A 26275-nucleotide genomic window follows, 5' to 3' on the forward strand; every position below is an offset into this window, starting at 1 on the left:
GCTGACGATCTTACTATATTGGTTGAAAACGAGGTACTCTATATGTTTCCGTACATCTGAATTTTATAATTACTATGAATAAAAAATTCTCCAATTTGTATTCAATGATTTTTTTATTCTTTTAAAGGTGATTCTTATGATATATTAAATGTGCAGGCCAATCTTCAAAGTAGGTAAAATTAGAGATTTTTTTTGTGTGAAGAGTATAGAGATTTTGCTTTGTGACTACCAATTCCCGGTGTTGTACTATTTGTAGTTTTGTATCGTTGATTTTGCCTATTTGGGCCGTTCAAGTTTTTATAAGCGAAAAATGCGAGTAGCTAGCGAACCGTGACTAATTTGGGCTTCATTTCTTCTTTATGGGCTTTGATATATTGTATATAATTTCGGTTGTTTTTTAGGCCTCAGTTCTTCGAAATTTTTAAACGAGGATTCAAATGCTTTCATTTTTTGTGTCTCTATCATGTCTTCATCTTTTAAAACTTTAATAATTTAAAATTTAAAATTTAAAAGTCAAAATAAAACCGTTAGATATGATCTATATTATTTTCTCATGTGCTCATAAAAAATTATCACATTTCAATTTTGTTTTTATGTGAATTAATAAGTTGAAAAATCAACGTTTAGAAATTATTCACATTAGTACGTTTTTTACAAGCTCTTGATGACAACCAAAACAAAATTGAAATGCCATAATTTTTTACACGTGCATAGATAAAACGATGTAGATCATATCTAACGGTTTTATTTTCACTTCTAAGTTTTAAATTTTGAGTTATTAAATTTTTTTAAAATGAAGGCATTTGAACCCTCCTCTTTTTGACATAAGCGAACTTCTCAGCAAAAGTCCTACATATAGAGGATGTCCTTATGGCTCTCTGTTGCAGTGAGCGGTAAACACCAACTACTAAATTGGCATAACAATTTTTGTAATTTCTATAATTTTCATTTCCAATTACATATTTTGCAAAGAAAAAGAAGAAATTACAACATAAAATTGACAGCAAAATGAAAAAAAGAAAAGAAAAAGGGTACAATGATGAAATTTTTGTTTCCGCTGTTGCCTGTTTCTTCCACTGCAAGTGGAATCGGGATGTACACAAATGCACTCATTTTATGAGAAATATTTGCATTTTTATGAAACGACTCGATAATTTTGTTATGCCTAAATGCGCGATCAAACAAAAAAACAGAGAGATTGCAAAGAATTTAGCAGAAAAACAAGAAAAATAAATAAATTTACATTACTTATGACAATATATATAATTTTGAAATAAATGAATGCTTCTTTTGAACAGATTGACAATTGTAAAATAAACTCGAGACAAAACTAATACCAAACAAAATATGTAATTTAGTATATCTGATTGCAGATCTTTCAAGATGCACCAAATTCATATCCTTAAAAAATTTTAAGGCTTCAAATATCTTTATTTTTTATGTCTTTACCATGTCTTCATTTATTAAAACTTAAAAAACTCAAAATTTAAGATTTAAAAGTCAAAATAAAACCGCCGAATATGATCTACATCATTTTATCTATTCATATGTAAAAAATTATGACATTTCAATTTTGTTCTAGTTATCATCAAGAACTTGTAAAAAACATACTAATGTGAATAATTTTTAGACGTTGATTCACATAAAAATAAAATTAAAATGTGATATTTTTTATGAACCCATATCACACCCAAAAGTTTTATTTTGACTCTTAAGTTTTAAATTTTAAGTTATTAAAGTTTTGAAAAATAAAGACATGTTAGAAACACACACAAAAAAAAAAAAAAAATTGAACACTCATTCTCACTTTGAAATCATCTGTAACTGAATCTCAATCCACGCATTAATGATTAATCATTTGTTATTTGTTAACCCGTGGGCCCCATTGCCAGAAGCATCTATTCATAATCAAATTAGTAAATTCCATAAGCACCAGGCAGGCCAAGGAGCAATAATGCGAAGAATGGGACCCGCTATATAATCTCTGTCGAAGTCTGATATTAAAAATATAGAGAAAAAACAATTAACATATAATTTCAATAATCAAACTAAAATCAAGTAGAAATGAATCATAATTAAAAAAAATAATACGACATGATCAAAATTAACAATTCGAATAAAATACGGATGCAATTCAAAAATAGTTCGTTGTTTTATATTGTTAAGAATATATGAAAATATTATTTTATATTCGTAAAATAAATAAAAATAAAAATATCGTTAATAATATTGAATAAATAGTGCGTTGTCCATACATTTTTGACAAACCTTGAAATATAATGATATAATACAATTATTATTTAGAAATTTGTTAGTTGTTATCTATTATGAATGGATACAGGTATGTAGTAGCGGACACAAGATTTTTGTTAGAGAGGGACATGAATCGGATTCAAATAGCTTATTGGGTTCAAATCCATTTGCTTCACGACCCGTCCTGATACGGGGCAATTATTGAATCCTAAAAATTTGAGAATTCATTTAAAAAAATATCTAATTAATTTCATTGTCTATGTTTCTTCACAAAAAAAGAGATGTGGATTTATTAAAAATAAAATCTATGGTAATATTCTACGCATAGAATTTTGATATGAAGAACGTGAAAAACCTCCAAACGGTTGATTTTATATGGACATTTGACACACATTTGGTGCAACTTGGGTATGGTTGATGGCGATCCGACTAGTGGGACCCGTTGTCATAGAGACACCATTTGAATTCCTCATTTAATGTGACCCCTTCATTTTGAGTACACCCATACCACATAGATCAAGCCTACCTGAAAATTAAAATAAAACAAGAAGAATTATATTGGGTCAATATGACATGTGGAACCCCTTTGTAAGACTTCTCTCCCTCATTTGCTATCCGAAAATTGGCCTAAAGAAGAGGATAATCATACCTACAAAATTCAAGAGAGAGGAAAAAGGGGGGGGGGGGGGGGGGGGGGGGGGGGGGGAGCCCGTTTTTTCTATTTTAAATTTCAAAATTCAGGGGGAGCAGTTGCCCCCTTGGGCCAATATGGATCAGTCCCTGCGGGATTGGGTAGGGGCGGACCCACATTGGATCAAGGGCAGTCCTTCTGGATTTTGAATTTTTATAGATATTTATTGGCTCCGACCGATTTTGCTCCCCCTGAATTTTTTTACCCTCTTTGAAATTATAATATGTAATTCGGGTTAAATTTACTGTTAAAATAAAAAAAAAATTCTTAAATTATAACTGGTAATTAGAATTATAAGTCAGAGTATTGAAAATTATAAATTAAAGTATTTTTTTTAATCTTGTTACTGATTAGTTAATGAATTTGAATCCAATTAGTTATTTAAACCCGTTTCACTATTTTTTTGTGAGTATCCTATCAGATACGACAATTTTCAATGTTATACAGTGATACTGGTATGAATATCAATAGAATACGTATCGGATGTGTTTGGATGAAGGCTTGGGTTAGTAAGAATAGTGAGCTAACTCAAATTTGAGATAGTGAGCTAACACAACTTTTAGTTGAGTTAGTAGAATAGCATGCTAACCCACTAAAAACAAACAAAGAATAGCCACTTTTTGTTAACCCAAACACATCCAAACATAAAATAGTAGTTCGAAATAGTAGCTAACCCGGGTTAGCACTATTCTTTGCCTCATCCAAACGCAACCAAGTATAGAGTAACGCAGGTTGTTACTATATTATGAACAATTTTAGCTTAGGGACAGAGTGGAGGAAATAGATGCCCCTCGTACATTCTTTTTCTAACAAGACAAGTTGGTCGCTACTTTTTTTTCTTTTTTCCTCTCTATGTTTTTTTTTTTCTTTTAATCTAGACTTCTTAATTTGAGTTAGTCTGTCTATTTGTTTGGTAACATCTGCCACTAAATAAGCACATCCAAACCTTCCGCGTCTCATCCGTTCCCTAACTTCCAATCCGAGACATCATGTTTGATAACCTTGGCACAACTATTTAATTGCTTCTTCAAAATGTTTCTGTTCAATTTCTCTTGTCTCAAATGGAAATACCAAGTGGCTGCCTTGCTTGTTTTACATGGCCCTGGTACTGTCATATACGAAGTTATTATTAACGTTAGCATAATTAATAATAAGTTTCTATTAACTAGCAATTAGTAACTACTATCAGTATTTAATCTAGTGGAATATGCAATGTCTACTTTGCAAAAAAAAAAATGTTGATTTAAAATCCGAATATTTTTTTTTCTAAATATTCAATAGTTAGAAAACTTTATCTTTTACCTTTACACAAAAAAAAAACATTTGTAATAATAAGACCTATAACATTTCTGAATAAATCATGCATGTTGAGAGTTGCCTTAATAAATAATTGTAACTATATCAAACTAGTTTATAAATTTCTTATCATGTTATTAACTTAACCATGTTCGTTGCTGATGAATACCTGAATACATGCATAGTTTATGAGATTTAAACTTAACTAAGTCAGACAATTTGATTTAACTTTATTTAAGCCTAACCATGTTTTATGGTGTACGATCGTTGTTGAATCGATTTGAGAAATGACAGAAGGCATCAAGTCTGATTTTCTTAATTTTACTATTTTTAACCTAGATGTGAACCATGTTATATTATAGGCCATCAGACTAAAATCAAACAAACTATTTCAGAAGCTAGAGACTGAAGGCTGTGATTAAACAAAGATAATAAAAGTACCACATATATATGACATGCAATCATTTAATTGATTAAATTTGCTATTAGGATTGTGGATTAAATTATTTTAATTTTTTAAATGTAGAATTGTATTGAAGAAAAATTAAGTTTCAGATTTTAATTGCTGAAATGCCACTATTGTTCCATAAAGTTAAAAAACTGAAATAATGGCACATATTGTTAGTAAGAAGTACCCCAAAGATAAAGAATAGAATTATACATGATCATGGTACCTCTCAATTTTTTCTAGCTATCATTTCATAAAAAAATAAACGAAGTTACCACAGTTTTCAGAAAATTTTCAGTTTTACCAGGAACATAGCTAATACTTGTGCACCATTTCTTTTCTCAATTAATTTAACTTATTTGGTATTTCCGTTCCACCATTAGGTGGAACGTAACTATTAGGTTCGTTTCTGACAATTTTTTTTTCTTTCAAAACTCATCAATTCTGTTTATCTTTTTTTTTTAAAGATGTTAACAAAAAAAAATTCTGTAGTACCTCTAACAAAAAAATAAATATAGTTATGAATAAATGAGAAAACATAGTTATGAATAAATGAGAGCCAACTAAAATCCCATCATTTAATCTTAAACCAAGAGTTATTGTTGTCAATTCATCAATTTTTATTTTTTACAGTATCACATTTCATTCTATCTTTCTGTGAGTTGATGACTTTTCCACTGCACCTATTTTCCCAAATTAACGACACCCATTAATAAATGTTGCTTCACTTCCAATTTTCAAAATAATTGCTTCCGTATACCAAAAGCAGGAACCTTAAAAAACAAATTCAATCAGAAAGTCAAAGTTCAGTATATAAAAACAATATAAAACTCTACATTGATAAATGAAAGTTCGGTAAAACAATAAAGTATACAAATTATTTGCCATATAAAGCTTATATCACATACTAGCATTATGATAAATTAATATAGGCCTTTTATTCTACATATGCTATTATAGAGATGGTAATAGTAGCACTATTGTGTTATACTTTACCCATAAATTGTCGGTCAAAATTGATAACCGAACAAATTCCGATTTTTTTATTTATATCCAAAAAAAAATATAAATTTAAAAAACTAACCAAACCGCTTGTTTTTTTCGAAAACTATCCAAACTGGAAATTTTTTTTCCGGTTTCAATGCCAATTTCCGAAAATTAGATCCTAAATCCGGAATAATTTTTTCCGGATTTAGGATTTTTTTTTTAGGAATTTTTTTTATTTTTCAGTTTTTATTTATAATTTATTTATTTTTTGTATTGAAGTATTACAAATATTTAATAAATTTTTTAAAGAATAGATGGAATACTATATAATTTGATTTATTCGAAAGACTGCTACAAATAATCCGGATCAACATTTTTTATGCCGGATTTTTTACGGCTGTAAAAAAAAATAATATAATATAATATATGCATATATAATATAATATATATGTTAAAATTTTTATTCGATCCGAACCGTTCAAAAACTAGTGATTTTCTACCCATCTTAAAAAATAGTAAATTTTTTTCAAAAATTATAAAATTTCATCCCTAACCATATTTTAATATGGATATCATGTTGAACGGTTTGGATCGACAATTTAGACTTTGAATATGAAGAAAATGAAGATATAAAATATGAGGTATGATGAGGTATAAAAAAATGAGGCATTGGAACCCTCGTTTAGTGCCTCAAAAATTCAGTTTAAGTTTTCGTTCAACGGTAGGCATTCAACGATCGGTATTTTCAAAGTTTTCAAAGTCCAAACAGTCGATCCAAACCATTCAACATGATGGATATTTTACAATGTGCTTGCATATCAAATTTTACATTTTTCTAAATTTTTGTACTATTTATTAAGATGGGTACAAAAATTCAATGATCTGAATATAGCGATTTTGTTAAATACTTAATAAATAGTAAAAAAATTCAAAAAAAATATAAAATTTGATATGCAAGCACATTTTAACATATATATTATATTATATACATATATACATATACATATACATATATTATATTATATATACATATACATATATTATATTATATATACATATACATATATTATATTATATATACATATACATATATTATATTATATATACATATACATATACATATACATATATTATATTATTATTTTTACGGCCGTAAAAAATCCGGCATGAAAAATGTTGATCCGGATTATTTGTAGCAGTCTTTCGAATAAATCAAATTATATAGTATTCCATCTATTCTTTAAAAAATATATTAAATATTTGTAATACTTCAATACAAAAAATAAATAAATTATAAATAAAAACTGAAAAATAAAAATAAAATCCGAAAAAAAATTTCCTTAAAAAAAATTTCCTAAAAAAAAAAAAAAAAATCCTAAATCCGGAAAAAAATATTCCGGATTTAGGATCCAATTTCTGGAAATTGGTATTGAAACCGGAAAAAAAATTTCCGGTTTGGGTAGTTTTCGAAAAAAATAAGCGGTTTGGTTAGTTTTTTAAATTTATATATTTTTTTGGATATAAATAAAAAAATCGGGAACAAGTTGCTCCTGAGCAGTGTTGTAAAAAACGCCAGTTTAGGCCGATTAGTCGTTGGCGGTGATCAAACTGTCATAGATTTTCTTGATTAATCGGCCAATTAATTTACTATTTAATGCCCAAATTTTAATTATAATTATAAAATAACTAAAACATCGTTGGCTGTCAATATTATAATATTTGAAATATGTATGATTTATGGCTTTTCAATTTGTAGAGAGTTAGTAATTTCTTTAAAATGCATGAATTTGATTAAATATTGATAATACATGAGATTTTGCTATTATATTTTTTATTTACTTTTAATTTTAAAGGAAAAATATAGTACCATAAGTAACTAAATTGATAAAATTATTTTTATTTATACATGGAACAGTAAACATTATGAAATAAGAAATTATTATTAATTTATATATTATGTTGATAATTATAAAGAAAATTATAATTGTTGAATATATTTAAATAAGGATTAATTTATTATGGATATTATTATTACTAGGGGTGTTTTCCAATTTTGCCCAGAAAAACTGTTTATTGACGAAATGTGGAATTATAAAATATTTAAATTTTATCAATAAATTTTACATGTAATAAATTTAGAAACAAATAAATATTAAATATTAAAAATCTGTATAATGGAGAACCACACAATTAGCTATATGAGAACTTTTAATGTGTAAATAATCACAAAAAGTTTTTATATTACTTCGTGATTTTCATCACATCTTAGACATAACAAAATCACTCGTAAATGAGAAGAGAGAATAATAAACTGTTAAACACAAACATTTTCACCAGACAAATAAAAAAAAAACAAATCAAACAGTTGATATTTAATCATAATAACCTAATGGCTGACAGTATACGTGATATGACATAATTAAGAAGCTTTGAAATCCAACTACTTAGAATATAAATTTTATACTTAAAATTAAGCATTGATTAGTTAGTTAACTGTTGGCATGGGAGATGTTTGTCACTAATTGCATAATTCGAAGAGGTAAATTATTAAAATTAAAAAAATCAGAAGCTTTCCCCGACATGATTTGTTTTTTTTTCTTCAAATCCGGTTTAGAAAACAAAACTGATCACATGGTTCCCGGGATCCCACCTTCCCAAATCGGATTTTTTTATTTATTTTTGTTCTCCTGCCGTCCGTGCCTGGATAGTAGGAAAATGTTGTCCGAAACTCCGGATCAAATATGCTCCTCGATCTTGTTCGTCCATTTCTCATCGCACGGTTTGGGGTATGAATAGCAGGACTGTGCTCTTTGGCGTAGTTGTAGTTAGATTGGACCTTCGGATCGAACTTCTTAATCTAATAGGTCGTCAATATTTTCCTCAAAAAAAAATAAATAATAGGTCGTCAATACCAAATCTGACAAGTGTGGCAGCTACTTTTTAAAATGTGACCTTTTCCAATTCACCCTCACAAACTTTTTTTTTTTTCGGTTGCCATGTAGTTTTCTGTACAGATTCAAGACCGGGACTTCTATTATTATACGTACACGGTACACATTCGCGGTATTAAGAAAAACAAAAATAGCTTGGGTTATGATACCAGTTTGTTAAATTAATAAAGTTAGCAATCGACGGTAAGTTTGTTAGACTACTATTTATAGACAATTGATTTCTTTTATGTAAAATATCATTTAACATGCTAACAACAAACAAAAATACATTTAAATTATTATAAATATTGAATCCATATAGGAGACTAGGAGAGCTGACCCATGTCGGTGTCCTGGGCTCGGGTTTCGGATATATTTAGAAGCCCATGAATCCGAATTAAATAAATTTTTATAAGGGATCACACTTGGCTAGGGGTGCAAACGGGTTGGATATTATCCGACCGTATCCGACTCCGTATCCGAAAATTTAATACGGATATCCGAATATCCATGCGGATACAGATACGGATATGATTTTAAATTTTAATTATCCGTATCCGAATAGTAGATATATATTATATAATTTAATATGAATTATGAAAAAATTATATTATTAATTATTATAAAAAACGGATATCCGTATCCGTATCTAGTTAATATCCAATCTGTATCCGTATCCATCTAATATCCGATCTGTATTCATATCCGGAAAATAAAAACGAATACGGATATGGCTTTACCACTATGGCACTATCCGATCCGTTTGCACCCCTACACCTGGCACGTAGGATCCCAAATTTGTGATCAGATTTTCAACCTTACCTTCAATAAAAAAATATTATAAATATTAGAAACTCTCCATTTCTTTTTTGACAATCAACAATTGTTAATGTTTGACCATATATCCGGGAATGGCTAGGAAATTCATTACAGAGTTATTGAAAATAATAAAATGGAGGGGCATATCCACAAAAGCTCCAAACAACTATGAACTATCCAAGCTTTAAACAAAGCATCCTAGTTCTTAAACAACGGTAAGGTAAGAATCATTTCTTTGTTAAAGTAACTAGAGCAACGCAGGCGTCATTGGCCACCAGATCTCACATCTACCCCCTCATTGTCAAAATCAGTGCATGTGATCTAGGTATGTCATCTTTTTGTTGGTGTTAGTGAAGAAAGAACTCAGTTTTTGGCTTTCTCTTTGAGCTTTTCAAAGCGCACTCTTTCAAACACGCCCCTCTTTTCATCAGACTTCTACATTACTCTTCTCCACTACGCTACTATCTATCAGCATTCACCAAAGACTTTTGATCTTTTCAAGTCTTGCCTATTTAACTTCTCTAATGGCGTACTAGGAAGTCCCCCAAAACCCTACAAATGGCTGCAACCAATGGCCTCTTCTACCATATACTAGCCTTTACGAGCTGCGTTGCATTCATATACTTCTCATTGCGAGATCTAAAGGATGATTTTAGGTCCCATTTCTCAGAAAACAAGCCCCAGGTGAGGTTTGTAGAGAGAAATGGCACTCAATTTTTCCTTGGTGGCAAACCATTCTATGTGAATGGATGGAACTCGTACTGGCTCATGGATCAGGCCGTCGAGGAATCGACCCGGCCGCGTGTGAGCACCATCTTTCGAACCGGGTCACAGATGGGTCTCACGGTTTGTCGTACATGGGCATTTAATGATGGAACTTACAATGCGCTTCAGATTTCTCCTGGTCATTTTGATGAAAGGGTCTTCCAGGTAATTTTGGCTTCTTAATTTCATATTATAATAATTAATCCTTTTTTATTATCATTTTCTTTCTCTGTGGGGTGGGGGGTGTTGTTGCCACGTTCAAATTGTAAATACAAAGATACCAAGGAAAGTGTTTACTGGGTCTTGCGGGGGTTTGAGTCATGTTTGATACAGAAATATATCGAATGAAACAAACTCTTACCAGTACCATACCACTCTTTAGATTTTTTTTTCATTTTATTTGTGCAATTTGGTTAAGTCAGGAGGTTTTCTAGATCTTTTGTTTGGCTTCATTAAGGCAGAATGAGAGCATATTCTCATGGTACACAACTAAGTTCAAAACATTGCATAAAAAAGACCAACAAGAACACCCATACTAAATACCAGTACGAAGTTCAAATGTCCCGTACCAGTATGCACCAGCTGAATTGTATAGGCTTTCTGCTGAATCACATTCCTTGGGCATTACTTTTTTGAATGACTAAATCATCTTTTTGGTTTATATAATATCTTTTTTATTTATTTTGGAATTGTAAAGGCATTGGATCGGGTGTTAGACGAGGCGAGGAGGCATGGAATAAGGTTGATTTTGAGCTTGGCAAATAATTTGGATGCTTATGGAGGGAAGTCCCAATATGTGAAATGGGCATGGGAAGAAGGGGTCAGTGTGAGCGCTTCCAACGACTCATTCTTTTTCGATCCCTCCATCAAGAGCTATTTCAAGTCATATTTGAAGGTAAACCAATTTAATTCTTTTTGCTTGTTTGTTTTTTCTTTTTTCTCACATTTTTTATGAATGGTTTTGGGTTTTTTGGCCACAATAAAAGCATTGCAAAACTACCCTCCATGGCTCCACTATCTACTTTAGATGATGGATAAATGTCTCCGAGGGTGTTACTCAGGCAATTACTTGTGGGACCCACACAACATTGAACTCCTGAGTCCCACTTCTTAGTATCCTGAAAACACTCTTGGTAAAATCTGCTCACGAAATTACTGTCTATTTCGACATTATTATTATTATACATATAGTCTAATTTTTTTTTCAAAATAGATGCCTTCCGATCCGTGGCTGTGCTACCGGAGAGTAATTGATACATTTGCTCGGAATCAAACCTTGGCGATAGATAACAATTAATTGCTTATCCATCGCCAAGGTTCGACATTGAGCAAATGTCTTAATTCTACTCCGGTAGCACGATCACAGATTGGAAGGCATCCATTTCGAAAGAAATAGAACCGTACATTAAAATTTTCCACCCAAGTATAGAGGGAATTTTATTTTGATAGAAAAAGAGAAATAGATTTAATTTTCTTTTTCTTCTCAAACTTATAAGAAAATATAAAAGGCTTGTTTATTAGGGAGTGTATATAGATATTTTGTCCCTGCCTAATGCCTCCTTTTATAGGGTGTTGACCATTACTAAATTATACTTCCTGTTGCTCTTTAATGGGTGGATTTGCTAATGCATACCACCAACCGTAGGATTAAATGCTAATGACCTATGATTAGCTCATGTAATTAGTATGATTAAATTAAGCTATAATTTCTACATTGAAATTAGCCATTGACCCATTCAAAGTTTAGGAATTATTATTATTATTTTATAATTATAATTAAGACAAAAAAATATAACAAACTATTCATTCCTTGTCCAATATTTGGTTAGTTGGACACTTGGACTTAGTATACATGGAACTTTTGATGCTTCTTTATAAATAGAAGCTGGCAGGATTACCAAGAGCAAGTAACCGATTTTAATCAACCACTGAAACCAAAATGGAAATGACACAACGTTTGAAAAACCTAATACCCATTAATGCTCTAATGTGACAACGTGTCATGATTCTTATATTTACCTTCTTCTTCTTTTTTTCAAAATTGATAGACTCTGTTGACAAGGAGCAACCACATGACTGGGGTCCAGTACAAGGATGATCCAACCATCTTTGCCTGGGAATTGATGAATGAACCAAGATGTTCATCAGATTCGTCAGGTCGTACTCTTCAGGTTAGTTTACTTATCTAATTACCAGTGCCTACTGGTACCGGATCTGACCAGTAAATATAAGGTCTGTTAAAGCCCTAAAGAACCAAAGAAATACAAATCCAGTGAATAGTGATGATAATAAAAGAAATGATAGAGTAATTTACAAAAAGAAGTAACAAAAAAGGCTTGCTGGTTTGGTGCATTAATGTGTATGCTAACATTGTACCAAGACCAAGTAGCACTACTAATATTGTCATTTTTTTATTTTAGAATGATCTTGTTCCAAATTCAAGTAAACTATGGAAAGATTTATTAAACGAGTTTGGTTGATCGAGAATTTATCTATTTCCTTTTGTCATTGTCCAATTGTGCAGAGTTGGATCGAAGAGATGTCGGCATATGTAAAATCAATAGACCAAAACCATCTTTTAACGGTTGGTCTGGAGGGATTTTACGGCCCGACATCCCCGCCGGAGAAGCTTAGTATAAATCCTGGCGAATGGTTTAGTATGCTCGGCTCAGACTTTATTCGCAACTCAAAAATTCCCACCATTGATTTTGCTTCTGTCCATGTGTACCCTGACAATTGGTAAGCATCACTTTAAGGGCAATATAGTAAGCTTTATTGTTTTTATTATTTCTTTAACACTAAATATCGAAAAAAAAGGTGAACACGGGCATGACAATTGTTAAATCAAGGATAAACAATATGAAAGACTAAATTCCTATTTTCCAGAAGCCACCTCAATTTTCTTATTTTCCACATGCAGGATGGTGCATGCTGATATTACCGAAAAGGAAAGATTTGTATCAAAATGGGTAAAATCTCACATAGAAGACGGGGAGAAAATACTAAACAAGCCGGTATTGTTCACTGAATTTGGGCTTTCAAATACAGCCAATGGATTTGACCACGCACACCGGTTGTTGTTTTACAAATCTATTTTTGATACAATTTATGAATCAGCAAAGAGGAATGGTGCTGGTTCTGGTGCCTTTATATGGCAACTAATAGTTGAAGGCATGGAGATATTCCATGACAGCTTTGCGTTTGTACCAGAGAGTATTCCGTCATTGCATTCTTTGTTGAAGGAGCAATCATGTCGGCTGGCCACTTTGAGATATGGAAGCGATTTGGCTACACAATTTTTCAAAAATGTTTGCGAATAGAGATTAGGTGTCCAAACTGCAAGCCCAAGATTTGTTTTACAAATGGGGTTTGTTTGGCAAATTTTGCTCATATCTTTATTTATTTTTTTAATGATTTTAGGAAATATGCTGTACTACAGTCTAATCCTCTTCCCGCACAATGAATGGAATTAAGAATACTTATGTTATTCCATTTACATAATTATTATTTTTTTCTCCCAAAAAGCACTCTGTCTGAGTGGAAACCTGAACCTCTCTTAAGAAAAAAAAAATACCAGAGGTAGTTTATTTCGAGCAAAACTTGTAGTAAATATATTGCGTTTAATAAATTTTCTAAGATTTTAAGCAGATGAATTTAATAAAATGCATGGCCCGTTTCCTCTCAAAGCCCAAGTACAGCGTCACGCATTTGATAGGCGCGCTCTGATTTTCAAGTTAAATAGATATTATTCCAGGGGGTAAGATAAAATTTTAGTTTTGTACTGGTAGGATGCATGCTCTTTTGGGCCGCTTGTTTTAGGCTTGAGATAACTAATGGGCTAAAATGTTAACAAAAAACTCATTTAATTGGCAACTGATCTTACAAAAAATGATACATGTTTGCTTCATATTAGAAGAATCACCTCAACTTCATATTTGTTGTTCTTCTTTTTTTGTGAGATTAGGCAGGTTTAGAGACAATTGTAGAAAGAATGGTCTTCTAGGACAAAGATATTGACAGAGCTATTTTGGCTTTATGCAGCGCATGACAAACATTGACAAAATAAAAAAAATATATATATATATAATTTCTGCCCGGTTTGAAGTCAAAATAACCCTATCAATATCTTTACCCATTTCTACTATACAAATTCAGCATATGAAAGTACACAATGGGGCAAAGACAGGACAGTTTATCAAAAGAGAACAAATATTAGATTTGTTGCTTAATTAGGTGTTTAATTATTTCAAGAATTAATTTATCTACTACATTTTTTCTCCGTCGGTTTAGTTTGACAAGGACCACTAAATATACTAATACTAGTATTTTGAGTTTCTTTTATTTTGATTTTTGAAGGTTTTGGTCAACGAACCATTTGCATACAAAATTATATGGAAATGGTTTTGGCAGCATGTCGCTAAGGAAATTACAAGGAGATTATAAGGAGATGAGGTCTTAGCCAGTCATAAAAATTCAGGTCTATTTAAAATACAAAGAGTTCACTTTAAAATTCGTGTAAATTTACATTGAACGATCCGGTTAAGTTTGATACCTGACATGATCTCAATTGTTTTTTTTAGGGGAGATCTCAATTTGTTCCCCCTAACAGTTTCGGTGGCATAAAGTCAACAATAGAGAGAAGCAACATAAAAATTGCAAAGTGTGATAAAATTAACAAAATGACATTAATTCTCATTGCCAGTATTTTATTCACATCCTTGCCAGCTTTTTTTTCTTTCTTAAGCCGTAGCAAAATTTGATTTAAATCAAATAATTTTGTAAATCTTTTTTTGCATCTATATTCGAACATTTTTCATCCGAACTCAATCCTCTGATCAACCCACAACAGGCCACGGCAGAATTTTAAACTATGAAAATCAATATGCGTGTATGTGTGTGTACACACACACACATAGCTATTGATGATTACTTTTTTGTAAAATATGAGGATAAGAGAGTTTATATTGTACTCACGTAACTTTTTAAAATACTTAATTTTTCCGTAAAAACAAATTCATATTCAATATTCCACAAAAATTTAACATTCTTTCTTTTATTCCCACCCTTTCATTTCAAATGAAAATATCCCTTGAAATTAACAAAATAATCGAATTGAATAAGAAAAAAAAGAGGCGTTTCATCTTTTTCATCTTTGTACCTAACTTTTTGTGTTGCTTCTACCATTTCAACACAGCAGTACCACCCGGCCGAACCAGTCCATACCATGTTGTCGCCTCACCAGTCATATAGAATTGGGGTCACCAATTCACACGACAGTTGTGCGCATACCGGTCAAGTCCTGAGAGCTAAATCTGAGAGGATTAATAGCGACCTCAAAGATGCAGTTTTAACACTAGGTGGCCCGAGAGATATCCCCAAATTTGAACTGAACCGAACTGAATTTGATATATCTTTAGTTGTAAACATATTTAATTTTTAGTTGGATATTTCTTTCTTCGTTTTGTCTGTGTATCTTTAGTCTTTACCAACTTCTACTGTGTTGACTTGCTTTGTAAATTGGCACAAAGAGAAATAAGAATCATGATTTTGGCCCGCTTTTTTTCTCTCCCTTCTCTTGCCAGATACAAAATACAACAACAGGTCTTTTTCATATTAAACAGTTCCAGAAAAAAAGATCTAAAAATTCATGAAGTTGTTTTTATCTATTTGAAAATTTTATAAAGAAAAGAAAACTACTAAGATCAGGAGTGCAAAAAAGACAAAGAGATTAATAAGTTTTTTCGATCGTCCCAGAGTTTATTTTTTTATATTATTCAATACAATCATGTTGGCAATTTAAAGGGACATCTTCGTTTGAAATGGAGTATATTCGGTCAAATAATAAGTTTAATGAATAAAAGAAATACAAAAAAAGTGTTAAATTTTTATGAAAATATTGAATATTAAGATGTTTTCATAAAAAAAATTAGTTATTTTTGTGGAGATATTGGAGAAGTTTACATGGGTACATTAAAATTTTTACTTTTTAAAACATATGTAATTATGTAGGATAAGGTCAAATAAACTTATTTAATACAATTTTATCTAAAATTTAACATATTAATATGATTTTTTTTAGAAGTTGTAAACCAGTTGGAGTTGGCCCCATTATTGCTCGGTGGATTCGTTGATGTATAATTGTATACTAGTATTATACCCGTCCGTTGCAACGGGGACATATTATAAGAAACAAATATATCAATGAAAATAATAATTATCTAAAACTGAAAACATATGTTAATAGAAAATTTATATGATTATGTATTTTTAATTAACTTTAATCGTGATCTTTGATAACAATTTGATGATGTGATGATTTTTTATTTTTAAGTACCAATGATATCAAATAATAGCTCGATTCGAATCTAATAATATCAAATATCATACAACAATTCGATATCAACATATAATATGATATAAAAAAAACATAAATAAAAAGGGTTATCGTGTGTATGTATAGGATATATATACAAACACATACATATTATAAGAAAAATATATATTCACACACACGTTCCAATTTATATTATTCTTTGTTTCTAATTTAGAATACACACACACACACACACATTGATATATTATATATCGGAAATATATTCTAAATTGCCCACACCAATATGTATAGAAACAAAGAAAGAGAAATAAGGAAATAAAAAAAAATGATTTCTATTGTGATCCGTATAGAAACGAAGAAGTAAGAAAACAATAAATAAGAAAATGGAAGGTGGAGTCTTCTCAATTGAAGAGGAGAAATATAGAAATAAAAAAAAATAAGGAAACATAAATATATCGCTAAATTTCATAATTTATTCAATTTTAATTGTAACGTATCGTGTGACATCATATGTGGTGGGTATGTTTTTAACTAAATTTAGACTTCTATACATAAAACATATGCATTTAATCAAAAGAAAACAAATTATGTAATTGGAGAGCTGAGATGAAATCCGAAGTTTCATCTCTCAATCATAGCCGTTGACGGATCCGACACCCAACGTGCTTAATAATAGAATAGAGATATGTCCTCTTAATTATTTTATAGATCGCCGAGGAGAGAGAGAAATCTGCTGCTGTTCTAGACGATAGCAGGATCCTGCTATATTAGAAAGAGACAGACAGAAAAGAGAGAAGGAAAGAAAAAAAATTGCGGCAGATTTGAATCTACCTCGGAAATATTAAATATTAGTGACAAAAGAAGCTTTCCTACATTTTTCTCAAACTTACAAATTATATCAATATTTCGAACAAATTTAACTTTTTTTAGCAGAGATACGAATTTAAACGATCGACGCGTGTCTATTAATTATTGACCTCGGATGAACTAAGGTCAAAATGGTCATGAAAAACCGTAAATCATAATGAAAGGTTATGAAACAACCTTTGTGGCGTCCAGTTGATCTCACTGGGCGACAAGATGCGCGACAAAAGCTTGGCCACTTATATCACAATAATATTCTCTCCAGTTTGTATAAACTGGTTTCGTGCAGTGCATTTATAGTTCCTTTCGTGCAGTGCATCCATATTAAATTATGTCTCGCTCAATAGTATATTCCTTTTATATTTAATTAAATCTTTTGGAAATAATAAATTTACTGCCAGATTCCTTTAATAAAATAGGTCGAAAATATTCTAGTTTTCATGTAACATACACAGAAACAAGAGATGTACTTGACCAACAAAAATGGAGAGGATAGTAATTAATAAGCGCAGAATAAGTTGTGGCCATATATGTCGCCAATGTCAAAAACATGAGGTACATTTTTTAAATAAATTATCATTGTACGGATATACTGGTACCTGGCGAAAAGATATTTCTGCCTTATTTGATTACAGCTAATGTTACCAGTTCGGTGATTGAATTCAAAGGTGACAGAAGCAAACATGTTTTGTCCTTCAAAAAAGACAAAAGAACAGAGACAAAATTTAATTAATTCAGGTGAACATATCTGATTTAGTAGGTGATCGATACATAAAAAAGATAGAATAATTATAACCAACTCCTCACTCTTATCCTCCCATTTTTTCCGCACTCTCTCTCTTCCTTAACTGCCATATATCCCCCCACTAATTTTCCTAAAAGTTTCCTTTTATCCCCCACTAATTATAAGAACCCCCCACTCCCATCCCCGCATTAATTATGCATTCCTCTAATAACAATTCCCGCGTTAATTATTGCTTTAAAAACAATCTGCACATTAATTATACTGTTATCTAATAACAATCACTGTTAATAAATGTTTATATGTTAATTGATGTTCAAAAAAATATTTATCATTATTTCTGAGAAGTATTTACCCTTGTAACATAGAGTATTTATCCATGTAACATAGAGTATTTATCATTATGTCTGAAAGTATTTATCATTGATGTTTTACTGTAAATTGCAATTATGTCTGAGAAATATTTATCTATGCAATACAAAATATTTATCCATGTAACATAAAATATTTATCATTATGCATGAGAGTATTTATCATTGATGTTTTACTGAAAGTTGCAAGTATGCCTGAGAAATATTTATCCATGTAACATAAAGTATTTATCCATATAATGTCAAGTATTTACCCATGTAACATAAAATATTTATCATTATGTCTCAAAGTATTTATCATTGGGTGAGAGGATTGTTTATTTAATGGTCTCCAGTTGTGCGGGGACGATTCAAAAAAAAAAGAAATTTTGTGCGGGAACAATTAATGGATTGATTTATTCTTTCATAAATAGAGATCATTGCATAGGGTTTAATACCTGATAAATTCAAGTTAAATACTTTGATGCTTCAAGTTAAATACTAACAGTTTTTTAAACGTTCATTAATGATTGAGCGGTCCCCCCATGTTTAATGGTCCCCAGTTGTGCGGGGACGATTCAAAAAAAAAAGAAATTTTGTGCGGGGACAATTAATGGATTGATTTATTCTTTCATAAATAGAGATCATTGCATAGAGTTTAATACCTGACAAATTCAAGGTAAATACTTTAATGCTTCAAGTTAAATACCCGTAGTTTTTTAAACACTCATTAATGATTGGGCGGTCCCCCCATGTTTTTTTTTGCAGTATCTGCGGGGATAAACCTGCGGGGATTGTTATCACTGTCCAAAAAGATAAGTTGTATCAATGATTAAAATACAATTATGATAATATAATATTTTTTTAGAAAATATAGATTATATAGTAAAAAGTTTAGATACATTGTGTATTAAATTTGATGTAATTGGAAGAATCAGATTCATAGTGTCTGATCCTTTTCATATAAGTTGTCAATACAAGCTATTTAATGACAAAATCTCAGAGAATAATAAATTTTACGCTGGGCTTTGTGGTTTTAAGAGAGATATGGAAGAACTTTTCTGAACCATATCAAATCGCTGTAGCAGTCGAGGGCGGAATTGGTGGTTGAATTTACAAGCTAGTTTTCTCACAGATCTGAAATAAATTGAGCGCAGCAGATAAATTAGATTTTTTTATTGGAGTATGATAATTATATTTCAAACAAAATCTCCGAACGCATCTTTTGAATAATTTAACATAATCTTTTTATTTTTATTTTTTCTAACTTCTATTTCCAACGCTAATATACAAATATTTAAAGTTTCATTTATACTATTTTAAAATGTTACTTGCAAACATTTAAACCTCAATGTGAAATCATTTAAATTCTAAATTTAGATAGTTTTAATTTCTAGCTACTTTTGTCTTTTAAGTCAAAAGATAAAAGATTCATTTCACCCACTTTTTTTTTCATCTGATAATTTTCGTCCATTTTTTCGACGATCTGTGATGAATTTTGCGAATCTAATACGAACATTTTTTACTCGATCTTCTCTTTCAAATGAGATCCACGAAGAATAACTTTCGAATTATATTTGTGTCGTTTTTTTTACCAATTTAAATCTCTGTGATTTTTAGTTTTTTATTTTATTTTGCTTCAAAACAATTTAAACCTCTATTTACAAGTTTTCAAATATTTCGTATATACCTCATGTACAAGCGTATGAACCTCATTAACAACACTTCAAATCTCTAGAATAAAGTGTATAAATCTCATGTACAAAGAATTTAAACCTCAACAATAACACTTCAAAACGTATAAACCTCAATAATAACACTGCATGTACAAAGCCTTAAAAATTTTAATGGGTGTAGACTGAGATTTAAAAACTTAAAAATTTAAAGTGCCAATGAGTTTTACTTCAAAAAAAAAAACAAATGACTTCAAAATTACTCAAAAGTATTTTTTCATGGACCTTATTTGAAAAATAAAATCGAATAGAAAACGTTCGTATTATTATATTTGTAAAATTTGTCATGAATCATCGGAAAAATGGATTAGAATGATGAGGGAGAAAATTTTTAAAAAAGGGGTGAAAAAAATATTTCTTTTTTTTTGGCTTGAAGATAAAAGCAGTGAAAAGTTAAAACTATCTAGAAATGTTTCAGATAAAGAGTTAAATGCTTGCGAACAACATTTTAAAAGGTTATAAAAATAGCTTTAAATGTTTGAATATTAGCACTGAAAATGGAAGTTAGATAAAATTGGAAGGTTTTTTTTGTTAAACTACTTGAGGGACACGCTCGGATATGATGGTTCGGGGAATCAGAACATTTCTCTTTTTTATTTTCATTGACATTTCCTTACTAGCATATAAATAACGCTATTTTCTTTTCTTTTATTTTCATAAACTTTGTAAAATTGACACCATTAGTGTCGATGTATAGAATCTGAGAGTTTGATTCCTACATTTATCACAAATAAAAAAAAACTTGTATTTTTCTTATAATTTTTGTTATATTTTTTGGAGCGTTTTCTAAATGAACTATTTGATTTGCAAATATTTGATTTTTTTTTCATTATTCTGAGTCATTAAAAAAAAAAGATATATATATTTTTAAATAATATTTTTTTTATATTCTACAAGATTTGATATGTAGATCACGATGAGATGCTTCAATTAATTATGGCATAAAAAATGAGGAGGGTTCAAATGCCTCAATTTTTGTGCCTCCATCATGCCTCCATTTTTAAAAACTTTAATAACTCAAAATTTAAATCTTAAAATTCAAAATAAAACCGTTGGATATGAACTACATTATTTTATCTATGCACGTGTAAAAAATTATGGCATTTCAACTTTATTTTGGTTGTCATCTTGAGCTTGTAAAAATGTATACTAATGTGGATAATTTCTAGACGTTGATTTTTCAACTTATTAATTCATATAAAAATGAAATCAAAATATGATAATTATTTATGTACACAGAGAGAATAATGTAGATCACATCTAACGGTTTTATTTTGATGTTTAAGTTTTAAACTTTGAGTTATTTAAGTTTTTAAAAATGGAGGTATGATGGAGGCATTTGAACCCTCCTCTAAAAAAATTATTTGAACGGTTAATACATTAAATAAAATGCTTATATTTACGCATTAACAAAAATTATGAATAGGGTTAAAATGTCTTATTGGTTTTGAGTCTCAACTATACATCATTTTCTTATCTCTATTTTCAAAATACTAACAGTCGATCTGAACCGCTCAACATAATTTCCATATTAAAAATTTTAAATGTGCTTGGAGCACTGTTAATAAAATCAGACCGGACCGGATCGCTCAACATAATTTCCATATTATTTTTTTATTTTATTAATTGTTTAGATTGGTAAGAAATAATTGTTTTTTTATGGTCCAAAATCTTCTAAAAAGTAGTGATTTTGTACCTATTCAAAATAATATAAAATGTGATTTTCAAGCACATTTTAATATAAAGGTCTTATTAAACATTTTAAATCTATTATTTAAATTTTAAAATTAAAAATAATGATGTGAGACATAATTAGATCATAAAATCATGATATATTTTAACCCTACTCCAAAATTATATTCACAACACTTATTTAATTGTGAACAATTCACTTTGCAAGTCATGCACTTCCCTTTGCATGGTGATATGACCAGCCTCACAAGTCACAACACATCTAAAATTTCTATTGACGGTTGTCCATTTTTTAAAAGAAGTCAAACTCTATGCATCTCGTGCCTTATCAAAATTTTCTGTGAATACCTTCTCTCAAATCGACATCAATGTATGTAAGGAAGAAAATTAAAGAAAACAATTAAATTGAAAAACAAAAGAAAAACACGAAGCAAAATGGTCATTAAAGGGAGGGACCATTTGTACCGGAAGCTTTGTGATAATTATAACACACGAATCTCACTGTAATTTCCAATCAATAATCATTTCTGTTCAATTATCACACGCGGTTCTTACACACCTACACACGCATAGCTATTATGAATTTATTAAGGGATAAATAGCAAGAATTTAATAGCTAATAATTAAGTAGTAAAAAAAAATGCATGTATTGTTTAATTGTTTTGCATTTAATTTTGTGTTTAACTTAACGGCTCAGCCTCTATTTTTAATATCAAGTCAAAATTATCTAAGTTAGTTTTGAGGATATATATTTTATATGAAGAATATTCTGTTGGTCAACTTGAATATATATAGTGCTCATGTTTTATATCTAATTAGTTGACAAAATCTATCTTGTACAAATTGATTCCCAAAAAAAATAAAAATTATTGTAATGATGATATATATACAAACCAAGGCACACTTTTTTCTTCAAATAAAAAATAAACCAGAAAAGACATGCATGTCTAATCTTATATCAAGTAAGCGGAATAAAGTTAGGTGGATACAATTAAAAGTATTTTAAAGTATTGATATTTGATAGTAATAAATAAGTAAATCAGATAATATCGAATAAAATATTAAAATAACTTAATTAACAAGTGTAGTAAAATAAAACAGTTTATATTTTTTATTTTCTGTCCATGAACGTCTTTTAATTTTATCCCACCTTAATTTACCTTAAAAGACTTTCATTTAATGTAACAAAATATTTTAACATATATAAATCAGTACCATTATTTCACTTATATTATATGTCAGCACAAAAATAAAATAATTAATTGACTATGTAGTATACGAAGTTATTTGTTAATATTTCTAAAAAAATGCCAAAATCAGAAAAAAAAAAATGCTGGGTCTGTGAATTATTGTCGTGGTTGTTCATCATATCAAGATTCTAAAATCTTGACTACAATGAAAAACATGACAATTTAAATCAGAAAGCAAAATTTAATTCAGTGAAAGCATCTAATCACGAGATTAGCAATAACGAATAAGCAACTTTATTAAATTTAGCTATTGGACAATTAAAGAAAATAATTTGATTTATACCTGACGACAAAAATAATCTATGTTGAATTAAAGTCTAATGATCTGAAAATCGACTTGATCGGAACCCAAACAACGAAATCGAACAACTCAAAATCCGATCTGTCTGGAATTTTTAAAAATATCATATTAAAAATAAAACCAAATAACCACATTTTCTGAAAAATTTAAATTTTGACACATAAAAGGGCACGAGAAATTATAGTTTACATTCTTTTTTCTAAACATGAAAAATATTTATACTTATTAAACAAATATTTAATTTTAAAGTACTTAGATCTAGTATAGAAATTATTTATCATTTCTAAATGATCATAAAAAGAAAACTGAAGTTAAAGAGTTTATTTAATAAGTAAATAATGAAATATATAATTTTAAAAAATTAACATAAGATATAAATACTATTCTCATCAATTATATTTTCGAAGTGCAAGTAAATTAAGAGTGCGGATAAAGTTATAATTATAAAATTTTAATCTCACGTAAAGATTTTATATTTTGATTAAAAAAATATTATAATCCATTATCTCTATTTTTTTTTGCTCTATGTTCCGCAACTATACTAGTTTATATTATGCTAATATTATCAAAATAGTGTTAAATGATAAATAATTGAATAATTTGACCTCCAATCATTACTAAAAAAACACTGTTAAACATAAAATGTCACTATAATTGAACGGTTCGATTTGAAAATGGTCATTGCTAAAAAAACACTGCTAAACATAAAATGTCATTATAATTGAACGGTTCGATTTGATCATTTGAGAAAAAATTCTTCTAGATAGTTTGAAGTCAGATAAAACAACCAAATTAAAATTCAATAGCACGTGACTCAGATGGAACAGTCAAAATCTCAAACAAATAAAAATAATAATAAACATAATGCTGTCACGATAATGACCATCCACGATAGACATAGTACATGCCTACATGGTATTCCTTAGAAAATTAATAATTCATTTTAATCACCTGCGTGCTACAGAAATACAGAATATTAACTTACAGATCAATAAAAAAAATCAACGCCTGCCTGTGCTACCGTTGATTGCACACTAACACCCTCTCTACTACTAAGACCCCCACCCTTTCTCTTCTCCAACCTCCTCGCTTTGGCACATTCTCTGTCTCTCTCTCTCTCTCTCTCTTTCTTCAAATAAAGCAAAGTTGCCATCTCCTCCAATAAACTACACACAGGTATATCTCAATATCTGAACCAAACCCTCCTTTTAATTCCCTCTAGGTGGGCAGTTGGGGCAACCTCATATCATCAGTAAACCACACTCTATCACTAACCTCATCTTCTTCTCATATCCCTTAGGCAACTTTGTTTTTCTTTCAATGCCATATCATGACCCCTCAATCCACCATTGCTGACCAAACATCACCCGAATCAGAACCAACCGTTTCACCGAACACAAAGCTGAAACGGCCTCGTGGTTTGACCCGACACCCCTCGTACCACGGCGTCAGGATGCGCGCCTGGGGCAAATGGGTGTCTGAAATCCGTGAGCCTAAGAAAAAATCTCGCATCTGGCTCGGGACCTTCCCCACAGCAGAAATGGCGGCACGGGCTCATGACGCTGCTGCACTATGTGTGAAGGGAGCCAGTGCTGCCAGTCTGAATTTCCCAGAGCTAGCGTCATCGCTTCCAAAGCCGAGTTCGCTGTCCCCCAAGGACATACAAGAAGCCGCAGCGAAGGCAGCCGCAATGGACCCTGAGCCGGAGCTCGGCGAGATAGTGCAGCTGCCGCGGTTGGATGAAGGCTGGTTCGAAAAGTGTGAGAGAGATCAGTTAGTTTGGGATGAATCGTCGTTTGACATGTGGGGCTATCCGCCACCGTGGATGAACGAGGTTGACGAGCAGGGCTGCTGTTTGGAGATAGGATTTGGGACGCAAAAGGAGCTCTAAATGAGAACTCCAGGTGCATCAATCGACCTGCTACATGAATAGATATACCGCGAGCGCCGCAAGAATAGATGAGGAGATTGCTGGTGTACATTACTGTACTTCTTTGTTGTTGGTGTTGATAAAAGGAAAGATAGGACGATGGTTTCTTGTGTTTTTTGTTTGTTTTTGAAGATCATGATCTGGGGTTACTATTTGAAAAACCCATGATTTTCCGTACACCATCATAGCTGGCAATTCGTGTTAACTCGTTCTTTTGTGATACAATTTCATCTTTTTGTTCGTTTGTTATTGCTTGAAGCGATTAACTCCGGGGGTGTCAATAAAACTCTTTTAACTATTTATCGGGTCTGCAGCGTATTGGCGTATTGGCGTATTGGATAAGGTGGATATAGATAATTTCTTTTTGTCAATTTAAATAGATATGAATATGAATAAAAATTATTTTGTATCTGTTATTCAATAAAATAGAGAAAAAAGGAGTTATTTATTATTATGTTAAAATGATTTATACAACATTTAATATATTTTTATTAAGTAATTTATGATAAAATTCATTTATTTGACATTTTATATTGTTTTCTAGTAGTGAAAACAATTTGCGTGACATTTTATATGATAATTTTTAGACAATAATTATTGGTGTACTTATTAAAAATGATATGATGAGAAAGTGTATAGTTTTTGTATAAGCATAATGTTAAATATATTATTTGTATTTGTATATCTTTTTTTAGTTAAATAGATATTCGTGTTTTGAACTTTTCTTATTTTGATAAATAACAATTTAGTTAGAATTGATTGTACATTTGTATTTGTATTTTTATATTGGCAATATAATTGTATATGTGTAAAATGAATGAATTTTGATAGTCTGTCTGCAAAAAAATAATACAACTAACTATTACATTAGTATTATTCGTTACCTGATA

General features: G+C 30.3%; 1 protein-coding gene and 1 pseudogene across 2 annotated transcripts; both read left to right on the top strand.

The window, feature by feature from the left end:
• The first annotated feature begins 9622 nt into the window (after positions 1–9622).
• LOC144563534 (mannan endo-1,4-beta-mannosidase 2-like) lies at positions 9623–13687 on the top strand. Its single transcript, XM_078313030.1, has 5 exons — positions 9623–10354; positions 10887–11084; positions 12238–12360; positions 12714–12928; positions 13110–13687. Exons 1-5 carry the CDS (start codon positions 9983–9985, stop codon positions 13507–13509), a joined length of 1308 nt encoding a protein of 435 aa, XP_078169156.1. The 5' UTR covers positions 9623–9982; the 3' UTR covers positions 13510–13687.
• A 10857-nt stretch (positions 13688–24544) lies between these two features.
• LOC144563159 (ethylene-responsive transcription factor ERF039 pseudogene) lies at positions 24545–25621 on the top strand (annotated as a pseudogene). The gene has a single exon (XR_013514273.1). The product of XR_013514273.1 is annotated as an ethylene-responsive transcription factor ERF039 pseudogene (transcript).
• The last annotated feature ends 654 nt before the right edge of the window (positions 25622–26275 follow it).

Source organism: Carex rostrata, chromosome 12, assembly GCF_964058835.1.
Source record: "Carex rostrata chromosome 12, lpCarRost1.2, whole genome shotgun sequence".
Classification (NCBI taxonomy): Eukaryota; Viridiplantae; Streptophyta; class Magnoliopsida; order Poales; family Cyperaceae; genus Carex; species Carex rostrata.